The sequence below is a fragment of the Nicotiana sylvestris genome, chromosome 8, assembly GCF_000393655.2.
Source record: "Nicotiana sylvestris chromosome 8, ASM39365v2, whole genome shotgun sequence".
NCBI classification, from domain to species: Eukaryota; Viridiplantae; Streptophyta; class Magnoliopsida; order Solanales; family Solanaceae; genus Nicotiana; species Nicotiana sylvestris.
In genome coordinates, this window is record NC_091064.1 from 113,662,051 (window position 1) to 113,675,309 (window position 13,259).

The 13,259-nt window shown below is 38.3% G+C and overlaps 1 protein-coding gene across 1 annotated transcript; it reads left to right on the plus strand.

Annotated features, from left to right (window-relative positions):
- Nucleotides 1-9,203: 9,203 nt before the first annotated feature.
- On the plus strand, nt 9,204-12,449 carry LOC104228039 (probable carotenoid cleavage dioxygenase 4, chloroplastic). Its single transcript, XM_009780426.2, has 2 exons — nt 9,204-10,722; nt 11,856-12,449. Exons 1-2 carry the CDS (start codon nt 9,281-9,283, stop codon nt 12,214-12,216), a joined length of 1,803 nt encoding a protein of 600 aa, XP_009778728.1. The 5' UTR covers nt 9,204-9,280; the 3' UTR covers nt 12,217-12,449.
- Nucleotides 12,450-13,259: the final 810 nt, after the last annotated feature.

The following is a 13,259-nucleotide window of genomic DNA, read 5'->3' on the forward strand; positions in this document are numbered from 1 at the left end:
TTGGCTAGATTTGAGTCGTCCTGAGGTTATTTCACACGAGAACGTCATTTTAGAGTATCGATCTAACTTCTTTGAGGTAAGTATCTTGCCTAACTTTGTGTGAGGGAACTACCCCTTAGGGTTTGAGTCATTTGTGCTAATTGTGTCATGTGAAGGCCGTGTATGCGAGGTGACGAGTACGTACTCGGGCTTATTTGTAAGAATTTGACTGTTTTAGGCTCTTAGGTTCTTATATTCATTAAATATGATGTTGTCTTATCATGTTAAATCCTCCCTTAACTAAGTTCACCCTTACATGTCTTATTTGGATGTGATTGATTCATGTTCTACCCTTGCTGCCAATAAAATCTTATGTGCCTTAATTGAAATTGTCGCCTCTTTTATTGTCGTGCTATTTATTATGTAATTTCTTAACCTTAATTGAAGTTATTGTTATCTTTTCTATAATTGCTTAACCTTAATTGAAGTTTTATTTACTTTTCATTGTTGATTTATCCTTATTTGGAATCATCGATTCATGCTATCTCTCTTATCGTCGAGTTGTACGTATGTGAATCGTTGTTATACATTGTCTTTCCCGTTGTCGAGATATTCTTGTTGAAATCATTATTACTTGTTGTGTCTTTCATTGTGAGCTCGTTATTCCATTTCCTTATGTTCTGTAGTTCTTGTGTTGATTTACTTGTACTCTCGTGTTATTGTTGTTGTTGTTGAGTCGAGGACTATGCATAGATGCGGTACTGAAATTTGTTTTGAGGGAAAGTTGTGGCATATGGGCACATATGGTGAAAGACCTTATATTGTGTTGTTATGTTTTTGGTACATGTGGTATTGTTGAGAGGATTGCCAAGGTGTTCGTACGTGAGTTGTCTGTACTTTTGTTACTATTGATATTTGCACATGCTGCATGACAAGGCGGGCTATATATGTGGGTTTGTGCATGTGGCGAGACAAGGTGGAAATATTATTATGCGCGTGTGGCGAGACAAAGCGGGCATTTACTTTATTTGTTGGGCACATGGCGAGATAAGGTGTGATGGCCTGAGGCATTGTTATTGATGATATTTGTGTGGTGGTGTGCTTACCTTGTGTGAGTTATACATTGTACATTTTGTGGTGATGTTTCCTATGTGCCATTCATTGCCTCTACTCTTACTCGTTGAGTTGAGTTGTGATAGAACACTTGCACAAGCATATACGTAATTAATCACCTATATCGGTTTAAGAAGATGAATCATGGTGTTATTGACCATTTACATGTACTCATGTTTACTTGTCTTTTGTGTGAGAGTTGTCCTATTGGCACGTGAGTTGTTCGTATGTTCCAGAGCCATTATTATTGTTGGCACGTGAGTTGTCCGTGCGAATATAAGATATTGTCACTTCTTTAGCACATGAGTCGTCCATGCGGTTATGAATTATAATGTGGGTACGAGATGCCAAGTGATTAGGATTCATGAATTGGGACCCGTGAAATGTGACTATAAGGCGAAGTACCTCGGGGAAAAATCCTTGAACAAATCTTGTGTGGAAGTGGTTGCTCTTATTGAGTTGTTACTTGTTTTCTCTACTTAGTTTCATTAGACTAAAACTGTGTTCATCTTACTTCACGGCATTGCTACATGTTGCTCCATATTGCTAGTTGTTTATAGTGTTCTATTGCGACTATAACTTTGTTATCTTTACCAGGCTTAGTTTTATATTGACATTGTTTCCCTGTTAGTTTCACAATTATATTTGTACAGGTTGTTAAGTCTAGTAGGTATCTTGACTGTCCCTCGTAACTACTCCACCATGATTAGTGTTGATACTTACTGGGTACCGCTGTGGTGTACTCATACTATGTTTTTTGCATATTTTTATGCAGATCCAAGTACTTTGGAGTTGGTTGATCACTAGCTAGTTGTTCAGGTTTTGCTGTGGAGACTCAAGGTATACTTGTCGTCGCATTTGCAGGCCTCAAAGTCACCTTCTGATTTTTACTTGTACTGTCTATTTCTATTCCGGAACAGTTGTACTTAGAAGATGTTCCTAGTAAACTCAGTAGAGCTTATGAGTTGTACTACCAGTTTTGGGAGTATTGGCTTGTATAGAAATTTTCTATTTCATATTTAATAGCTATTGGTTGAAATTTGCCATTAATTCAGTGAGTGTTATGCTTACCTAATCTTAAAGACTAGGTGCCATCACGACATCCTACAGAGAGAAATTGGGGTCGTGACAAGGACGCAAAGACATTCGTATAAAAATGCAACAAGTATCAACCCCATGTACAGTTAGTGCATCGACCAGCGGAACGTTTGCATTCGGTAGAGTCACCATGGCCATTCATGAAATAGGGGATGGACATAGTTGGTCCCTTGCCATAAGTGCCCGAAAAGGTAAGATTTCTTTTGGTCTTAACTGACTATTTTACTAAATGGGTCGAAGCAGGTGATCCAAAAGATCGAAGAACGAGAAGTGGTTGATTTCATATGGGACCACATTGTCTGCCGATTTGGAATACCAAAAGAGATTGCTTGTGACAACGGGCCAAAATTCATAGGTTCCAAGGTCACGAAGTTTTTGGAAGGACTGAAGATCAAATGAATTATGTCTTCACCATACCACCTGAGTGCTAATGGACAGGCGGAGTCAACCAATAAGGTAATTATCTAAAACCTTAAAAAGAAGTTAGAAGATGCTAAGGGCAAGTGGTCAGATGAGCTACCGGGTGTTTTATGGGAATATCGGACCACATCAAAGTCAAGCACGGGAGAGACACCCTTTTCGCTCATGTAAGGTTCAGAAGCTTTGATACCGATAGAAGTGGGGGGAACTGACCCTAAGGTTTTCTCGAGCAAACAATGAAGCACTTCTAGGCAAACTATATTTTCTTGAAGAACACCAGGATCTGGCATATGTGACAATGGTGGCACAAAGCAAAGGATGGGACGGTATTATAATCGCATGGCAAATCTCCAATTTTTGAAAGTTGGGGATTTGATTATAAGGAAAGTCACTCAAAGAACTCGGGAAGTTAATGTCAGGAAGCTAGGATTAACATGGGAAGGACCTTATCAGATTTAAGCTATAACTGGTAAAGGCTCATACGAATTGGAAAATCAAAGAGTTAAATTGCTAAGTAATTGGAATGTGACTCACCTCAAAAAGTATTACTGTTGAAGATCCATGCTGGTACTAAAAGTATGTGTTGCACTTTGTTTTTCCCTTTGACTAGTTTTTGTCCCAATTGAGTTTTTCTGGTAAGGTTTTTAACGAGGCATCTATGTAAAGCATACTACGAAAGGAAGGATCATTGGTAAGTTGGTGAATCAACAACCAAAAGCTCTGTATGGATCAACTCGTATGGAAATCAACCCGTGGATGGTTAAATAATCTTTGGCCCGATAGCATAACTCGTCTCCCAAGACTCTCATCGGCCTCCTGTAAGAGATTGTCTACCCATCCACAAGTTGTTTCTATTAATGAGGAAGCAACGAAAAGGCTTGCAATGAAAGAAGTGTCATCGGCGAATGCAATACCTCTAGTGTTCGAATTCTCATGCTTTGCATCCGAACACTGGGGGAATAATACATGACAAGACACTAAAAGTGTTATGAAAATCGCAGACTGTTAGAACCGGAATCAATGTCTTATGAGGACCGAGGACTAAATGATCATCCCCGTAGAAATAAATTGTACAAGTTATCCACATGTATTGGAAGCTTTATTTACTTTAAAAAATGAATGTCTATGTAAATGTACTTTTAAAAATAGAGGGAATAAATCAAAGTCCTTTATTTTTATCTTATCTCTTGTCTGAATGATAAGTTAATTTATTTTATCATTTGAAAGTTAAGAAAAACTTCAAATGCTTGTACCGGAATGAACAGGAGATGTCCTCTTCAAGAGCATCGTAAACAAAAAGGCCCACTCTTATGAAACCCTCATAGTAAAGGGAAGATTTCGAAAGTATATATGACCGGAATCAAAAGCTATCGGATGCAAAAATATTCTCGAGGCTATGTCAATAAATGGAAGAGAATATTTTTGGCACAACACTTAGGAAAAAAGTTTCTTTATTAATTAAAGCACCAAACTTAGTAAAATGTTTTGGCGTACTTACAAAAGGTAAAATAAATAATATATACATCATTCTTTGCTGCTAGAACCCGAAGGGAGAGAAGGGTCTTCATTTTCTCTGGTGGAAGAAAGCTATTCTGTAGCTGGTTCAGGGCCTTCGTCTTCTTCGATCCCGAATACTCAGAATTAGGTGTCGAAGAGTCAGATGTAGTGGGCTGCACAGGAAGGTTCTCACGAGCGGTTATCTCCCGTTCCCGGGCCTTGGCAATGCATTCATCAATGTTGGAAATGCCTTCTTTTGCCTCCTCCAAAGTCTTCCTCTTCATATGATATATGGTGTAGGTTTTCTCGAAGACCAGGGAATCTTATTGGTCCTTGAGTTTTGCTTGGAGCTTATCTATCTTGGCTTGGAGCTTTTCATTTTCAGCTTGCATTGTGTTGATTTTGGAATCAAGCTCAACGTTGGTGGTTGCGTGAAGTCAATTCTGCTCCATGACTCTTTCGAGTCTTTCTTCCATTTTTGCTCTCCTCTCCTCAGCAGTATTGGCCTCCTGAATTTTGGCGCATAAGCTAGCCTCCAAGTTATTAACTTGTTCCATGAAGGCAGACTCACGCTCAACAGCAGCAGTCATAGTATCATAAAGCTTAACCCGCTTAGCCTTTGCTTCCTTAATGTTTTCATGTTGTTGAACGGCTTCTTGGCTATAAGCTATCCTATCTTGTTCAGACTGCTGCAGTTGGGCCTCGAGCTCATCCGTTTGAGTGATTTTTGCCTCCAGTACTAGGAGGAGCTTGGCAAGTTGGTTCCATTCAACTAAGAGTTGATATCGTTTTGAAATAAGCTCTTGCTTGTCCAAAATCAGCTTTTGCAGGCCCCCAAAAGCAAGAAGGTTGGCCTGCAAAAAGGTCAGTAATAAGGTTATCGTTGCGAAGTATAAATTAAAATAAGATAGAAGGACGTCAGATCGCTACCTGCACCAAACAATGCATGATATTGCTTATAATACACTCCGTGGAGAGATAGGACATCTTTCTCCAGTTCTTTGCTGAGGCCCGCGACTTCAGGTAATTGGCAAGCTCCACCATCTTGTAAAGAATATGTCACTCCTTCAAAACAAATAGAATGGCAGTCCGCTTTCCACGAGGATCTTTAGAGGGTGTCGAATAAGCAATTCCCAATTTCCTGTGGTCGGGACACCGTGGGGAAGAGGCATTCCCTACTTGTTCGGTTGGTGCAGGTGGAGGAGAAACAACTAATGTTGGTTGAGAAGCAGCAGCTAGTGCGGATGGATAAGAAACAGTTGGTGTAGAAGGAGTGAAGTTGTGGTTGGCTCTGTAGTTGGTGACAGAGGAAGGTCAAGGGTCGAACTTCTCTGACCGGAGACGTTGACAGGGATTGAAAAACGGGAATTAACATTTTCAACCAAACCCATTCCCCCTACCCCCAGAGTGCCTGGACTTCTTCTGGCGATAGATTTTGAAGCTCTCTCGATTGAGCACCCGATTGAGTTGATGAAGACCTTTTTCTTCTTTGAAGAGGAGCATCTTCATCATTAGCCCTTTCTTCATCATCAATGACCACTATGACCGGTCCGGTTGATGATCTTCTCACTCTTTTCTCCTGAGTCCTAGTCGAGGAGGTACGCTTCCTCTTTGATTTCTCATTTTTGGACTGGGGACTCCTAGAGGAGGTTCCCTCACAAGAGGCACAAGCAGATCCACGAGCCCTGCATCGATAATGGCACTCTATAATACTTGTTCAACCTCTTCTGGATCATCGAGAGCCTCGACGCCGGGGCACATGACGAAACCCTTCGGGAGACCTGTGTGGAACTAAAGGATATTTAATAGATTGCTCCTAAGTTGTTAAGATTGAAAGAAAGAAGAATTTTTGCTTACTGTGGTTCTTGGCTTTCCACCCATATTTGGGAGCCATCTCTTTCCACTGTCGAGATTTTGGTGTAGTGATACCTGTGGTGGTTCCCAATGAGTAGGTTAGACAAAGGAAATAATAAGTCAGCAAAGAAGGAAGTTTTTTCCTTTCAGAAAGAAATAAAACAAATAACCGAAGACTTATGAAAAAGCTTCCATGATTCAGGAAAAGCTGGCATTGTGGCCGGGATGATGTCCCTAGTGGCAATGACAATGAACTATTCCATACATCTATGGTCATTGTTGTTATCAACGCTGGTACGGAGGGCGTGATAACCATACTTGATGAGATTTAGCACACCCCCACAGAATATCTTTGGGGAGTAGAGCTTCATCATATGCGCGAGAGTTAGGGTTTCCCCGGTATCAACACATAATTGGCGGAGGAAGGCTACCGTACACCATATAGATGGACCTACTTGAGCCAAGCATACTTGGTACTGGTGGTAGAATTCTAAGATTATTGGGTCAATTCCTTCACCCACTCCTAAGGTGAAAAAACCCAAAGTAAAGGGATATGTATAAATGTACATGAACCCCGGCTTGGAGCAGTTAACTCGCTCTATCGCGTCGGGGGTGAGGATTTTAATGATACCCCAATTGCATTCCACCTTCACAACAGGGATGCTAGAAGGACGAATGGAAGAAAGATATCTACGAATGGGCCAGAACCTGTCACTTTTAGAGTTTGAAGGTGGTTTTTGCTCTTGAAAGTCGGATGTCCTGCTAAGATAAAGCGGTATGATGATGTTTATGATTGGAGGTTCACACTCAACGTCAACCTTTTTGGTTTTGTTCATCTTTTGATCCCTAACCGAAGAGAAGGCCGGCATTTCCAAAGATAGCAATGTTAAAAGACATGTTTATGAGGAAAACCTTTACTGAAAAAGTTGAATATTATAGAAGAGCTCTAAGGAAATTCAAGGAAGAAGAAGTTGTTGTGAAAGTAAAGAGTAAAAATGAGAGTAGTGGAGAAGTTATAGACGGCAAAAATCGTGTTTATGATTACCTTGAAAACCAACAAAAATATTTACTCATAGGGTAACACGTATTCAGGTCATTAATTATGAGAAGACGTGCGCCCTTTCAAATATCAAAGTCCATTCAGGAACTTTTTCGCCAAGAAAAGAATTCTCATCTACTTCTCGGTGACACTATGTTACTTCACCAGAAAGTAAGGGGACTATCTATATGGGGTAAAATTGGCTAATGACAGCTGGGCAAATGATGGAGTGACACATGGAACTAAAGACATGTGGGGTGTGAGTTAGTAAACAGCTAGCACTAGATGCAAGCGTGCAGTCATTGCTGAACAAATCCCGAAGACAGAGCAGCCGATAACAAAGATTCAAAGCATTGTCATCGGGTACATTCAATTGGCAGCCGTTACAGAGAATATATGTATTTATAGCCAATCGTTATGCACCCATCAATGATAATTTTATTCTCATTCAAGAGGAGCTTGATTTGAGGATCTTGTCTCCATGAATCAAGCTATAAATAGGGGGATTAATGTCCATTATAAACACAAGAAACTCTGTACACAAAAAGCTATAATCAATTGTCTTATTACGCACACTTTAAACACTTGAACATTGCATTCAATCTTATCATCGGAAATGCTAAGTTCTTAGTCAGGCTTGTTATCTACTTTAATTTTATTTGATAATCTTATCTTTGTTCTCATTTACTTATTATTTTGAGTCAAATCGATTCGTTTGTCTATAAACCACCCTATAAATTCAACTGTATCATTTTACAAGTAAACACCTTCAGGGACATTCGACAAAAAAGTTGATTGCCTTTTTTTAATTAAAAAGGAAAACAATCCAAATTGTCAGTCCATAAACACTTTCAACCGAAACTAGCCCAAAACAAATATTTAGCGAAAATAGCCCAAATATCATTTTGTAACATAGATCTGTTTTGCTAAAATATAAAGGCGTTCGAACTTCTTGAGACATTGAACTTCCGTAATATTGCAATATTCTAACTTCTTTAAGCTGAAAATGTAGGATCGAACACCTTAATTCGATTTAGAAATAATATTGAACATTAGATTGTTGGATTGGGTCGAAGGATTAAACTGAAAACGCCATGGACAATTATTGAAGCTTGCTTAAGCCTGAAATTAGAAATTTGAATTTTCGAAATTGAAATTTATTTCGAATGGTATTGTTGGAATATTTGGGTACACTTAAGGAGTACGTCTCAATTTTGGGACGATTTGGTAGATATTTTAGGTGGTTTGAATTAAAATTTGAGCCAAATTTGAAGTACACAAGATGAACATGGAAGATTGTATCTCTTGTGTATCTTTCGTATATCCCTTGTATATCAAATACATATATCTTGTGTATCTCATGTATATCCACGTAAACCTTAATGTGAGATACGTGTTTCATTTATATGTCAGGAAAAAAATTTTAAACTTGATTTCAACTACAAATTTTGATTATAAATTAGTCCAAGTAACTTCCATTCTTCCTCGAATTATGCATATTGACTCATCTATATATTTTCAATGAATTTCAACCATACCCATTATATATATATATTTTCTTCGTGCTTCGTCAACATTTCCTTTATGTCTTACATTTAATATTGCAGATACAGTAACAACATCATACACAGTATATTCTCACAAGTAAAGTCTGGGGCATTTAATATTGCAGATCACGCTTAAAATATAAAAGGAGGTTTTTGCGCGTGATTACGGAGGGAAAGAATCCTTATATATCTGGAAATTTCAATTTCTATATACACTTAGCTAAAGGTGTATTATTAATGGTTAAAGGTTGGCAAGGTTTTGACTTATTTTAGATATTTCCACATGATCACTCTCAATTAAAAACTGCCTCAAGCCCCTTCTTCATAAAATTAAAAGGACTTTTTGGACAATTTGGAAAAAAGATATTTAGATGTTCCGTATTTGTTGGGTTTTAGAATTTATAAGCTTTAAGCGATGTGAATATGTATTAATCGACAGGTGACTATTTATCAAAACTAAGTGTCATAATTAAACGCCTTATTTCGTCCGGTGAATAGAAACTTAGGTGTTGTGTAGATGAGGAGTCTCTTTTCATTGCCCCACGTCAGGAAAATGTGGTGTTCCCTAAATGAATAGTCCCTTTCGTTTGCCTTACTAGTTACTACTCACTCTTATCCCACATACTGTATAAACTGGCCATGGGACCTCAGTTCATGCAAGAACTTATTATATTCCTTTACTCTTTAGTATCACATCTTGTTTCTTCTTTTCTTCAAGACAAGAAGAAACATAATGGATGCCTTCTCTTCCACTTTCCTTTCTACATTATCACAACACCCTAAATCTCTTCTTTCTCCTAATTATTCTCCCAACACATCATCTTCTCCTTCTCTTAAAGTCTCCTCCGTTAGAATTGAAGAAAGGCCACAAACCACTACTAGAACAAAACCACAAGAAAAGCCAACCCCATCACCCTATACTGCTCCAAAAGACACTCCCAAAAGACAATTACCTACAAAATCAATAACCCCCAAAAAAACAGTAGAGCCACCATTTCCATCGGTTATCTTCAATGCATTTGACGATTTCGTGAACACTTTCATTGATCCTCCTTTGAAACCTTCTGTCGATCCAAAGTATATTCTTTCTAACAACTTCGCTCCGGTGGAGGAGCTTCCTCCTACTGAATGCGAGGTAGTGGTAGGCTCCCTTCCGCCTTGCCTTGACGGTGCGTACATCCGAAATGGCCCCAATCCTCAGTATCTTCCACGTGGACCTTACCATCTTTTTGATGGAGATGGAATGCTTCATTCCATTAAAATTTCTCAAGGCAAAGCTACACTCTGCAGCCGATACGTCAAAACTTACAAATACACAATTGAACGTGAAGCTGGTTCTCCGGTTTTGCCAAATGTATTCTCCGGTTTCAACGGTCTCACTGCCTCGGCGGCGCGTGGTGCTATCACCGCGGCTCGAGCGATTGCAGGACAGTTCAATCCCACTAACGGCATAGGCCTAGCAAACACAAGCTTGGCTTTATTCGGAGGCAAACTTTTCGCTCTTGGTGAATCTGATTTACCGTATGCAGTAAAATTAGCCCCAGATGGTGATATTATTACCCTCGGCCGTTACGATTTCGACGGAAAACTTTTCATGAGCATGACGGCACATCCCAAAATTGACCCAGATACTAACGAGGCTTTTGCTTTCCGTTACGGTCCAATACCTCCGTTTTTAACTTACTTTAGAATCGAACCAAGTGGTACAAAAACCCCAGACGTGCCAATATTTTCTATGACACGTCCGTCATTTCTGCATGACTTTGCAATTACAAAGAAATATGCGATATTCTCGGATATACAAATAGGAATGAACCCACTTGAGTTCATCGCCGGTGGTTCACCGGTGAGTTCCGACTCAGGGAAAATTCCCCGTCTTGGCGTGATTCCACGTTACGCCAAGGACGAGTCAGAAATGAAGTGGTTCGATGTGCCCGGGTTTAATATCGTACATGCAATTAATGCGTGGGATGAAGATGACGGGGATACTATAGTGATGGTGGCGCCGAATATATTGTCGGTGGAGCATACGCTGGAGAGAATGGATATGATACATGCGTCTGTTGAGAAAGTGAAGATAGATTTGAAGAGTGGGATGGTGAGCAGACATCCAGTTTCGACAAGGAATCTTGATTTTGGAGTCATCAATCCTGCTTATGTTGGGAAGAAGAACAAGTACGTATAAATCTTATCAGCAACTTATAAATTAATTAGATCATAAATAAATTGGCATAATTAATAGAGTAATGACAGTGAAAAGAACTTTTACACAGTTATGTCACCTGAAAACATATTTATATACAACTATTCATAATTAGTCGGTAGTGGCATAGCAATAATTTTTATTAAGAAAGGTCAAAATACAAAGGAAATAAAAAAGCCTAGGGTATTAGTATATATATACAAATTTATCTAGCTACACGCTATAAATTGGACAAACCACTTGACACTATCAGAAATTTATTGGTTGGGCTCCATCTATAGTCTAGTATATATGGCCATGTAGGTCCTACTGATCACATGATTCATCAGATCTCACAAACCAAATCATCTATAATTAGCTATTCCTCACAGGCAAAGGCATCTTTTCCCCACTAAAAATGTACTATGTTCTTCTAAATATACCAAATATGTTAAGTTCCCATCTTCCAAGTAAATTATCCATGAAAAAGTTTACAAAATATTTGAGTAAAGACCAAAAATATCATATTAGTTTGTGTACTTTGTACGCCATGCTTATAATCTTTCTTATTTCAGTTTAAATATCTAAGCGACAAGAATAGTTATAAGTTCACTTTGAGAAACTATATTTCTTATGAGGAAAGAACAGTTTAGTTGTTTGGTGAGGATCCATTGGCGTGCAAGTATCCTATGCTCCAATATGACAATCAACCCCAAAAAGTAACAAAAGGAGGAGAGAAGAAAAATCTGAGATTCTCCACCAGTTCACTGCCCCACCCCTTTATGGATGAAATATGCACATATATATAAAATGAGTTTAAGTTATATACGTCATTAATGTAACGGATTTTTCTATCAAATAATTAAACTCATACTCCGAACCACATATAATTAGGTAACAAGCACAGAGGTTGCACCTTCAGCTATAGATATGGCGGCCGAAAAAACAAAAGATAGACATAAATGCACCCTAGGGTGTGACTTAATTAATTGTTAATAAAGTTAGTAAAACTCACAAAAGACCAAAATCCAAACTCCAGTGGAGATAAAAGAAAATAAAAGGTGATTTCTCATCATGTATTTAAGTAGTATAATTAATGTGATTTCAATTTTTACTACTCCAACAGGTATGTATATGCAGCGATTGGAGACCCAATGCCAAAGATAGCAGGCATAGCAAAATTGGACGTATCAGTAGCAGAAGCTGACCGGCGCGATTGCATAGTGGGGTGCCGATTATTTGGCGAAGGCTGCTTTGGCGGCGAGCCATATTTTGTGGCAAAGAATCCTAACAACTCGGTAGCGGATGAGGACGATGGCTACGTTGTGTCGTATGTGCACAATGAGAAGACAGGAGAGTCAAGGTTCTTGGTCATGGATGCAAAGTCCCCTAATCTTGACATTGTGGCTGCTGTCAAATTGCCTCGTCGAGTGCCTTACGGTTTCCACGGGCTTTTCGTCAGGGAAATTGATCTTAGCAAACTGTAGATATATACGGATATTTTATTTAAAAGTGGCAATATAAGCAGTGACGGAGATACCCTTTACAGAGAGTGTGTGGGTGTCATCTAACTAGCTGCTTCATAAAACATCTTCCTTGTGTATATATCTATATTTAAATTATTTTATATGTATATATAGATAATAGCTAGTTATCATAATATAATTTAAATATTGATTTGAGACAAGAAATAAAATCTCAAAACCAACATATTCTTTCCTCTCCGTGCTAGTTAATTATGGCTATGTTCATACTTGTCTCCTAATGATCTCCCCTCCGGATCCCCCACAACAACCCAATTATAAAAAGACAATATCCAGACTTCCAGTAAGCTGAAGATGATTTCTACCAAACTGAACATGTGGCAGAATGATTTTCTTGAATTTTCGTGTGGAATATAAAATTACTGATTTGAATGGTTAATATATATCACTACTTCAACTTACCACCTATCGTAATAATAGGCGATTTTACGACTTATAATTCATTTAAGTAAATGATTATTTTTTTTAATTTCCGGCTAATTTCTGGGAGTTGGGACAGAAGTTTCGGATGAGGAATATTCACATTGTCAAATGTCGTGTAAATTTAAAGCTGTAAGCTTTGTTTTGTTTTTTAAAGAGCCCATATTAGCATATACCAATACCTGTGTCTTTAAGACAACTTATTGGACTTGGACATGAACATCACTACTAGAGTCATAGTCTTAACTATTAATTAATTGTGATCGATACCCCCAGATCTAATTCAAAAAATCTAAAAATAAAAAGAAAATTCAGAAAATCTTGCCAAGTGGTACATCGAATCAATAATAGAAATCTGTTGAATTAAATGTGGGGCGTGGCAAGGCATAAGCGTTAAGACGCAGGCAAAAATCCCATGTTTTTTTTAAAAAAATATTTTATAACTTAATACTTAACTTCTTTATAATTTATTAAGTTTAAGTTTATTAAGAAATTAAACTAGTCGTTACCAATTTTAAATAATTAGCTATTGCCATCTTTTCAAAAATAGTTGTTGCCAACTTTTA

Coding starts and splice junctions, on each gene's coding strand:
- LOC104228039 (XM_009780426.2), top strand. CDS start 9,281: ATGGATGCCTTCTCTTCCACTTTCCTTTCTACATTATCACAACACCCT. Junction 10,723..11,855: donor TATGTTGGGAAGAAGAACAA/GTACGTATAAAT, acceptor CTACTCCAACAG/GTATGTATATGCAGCGATTG.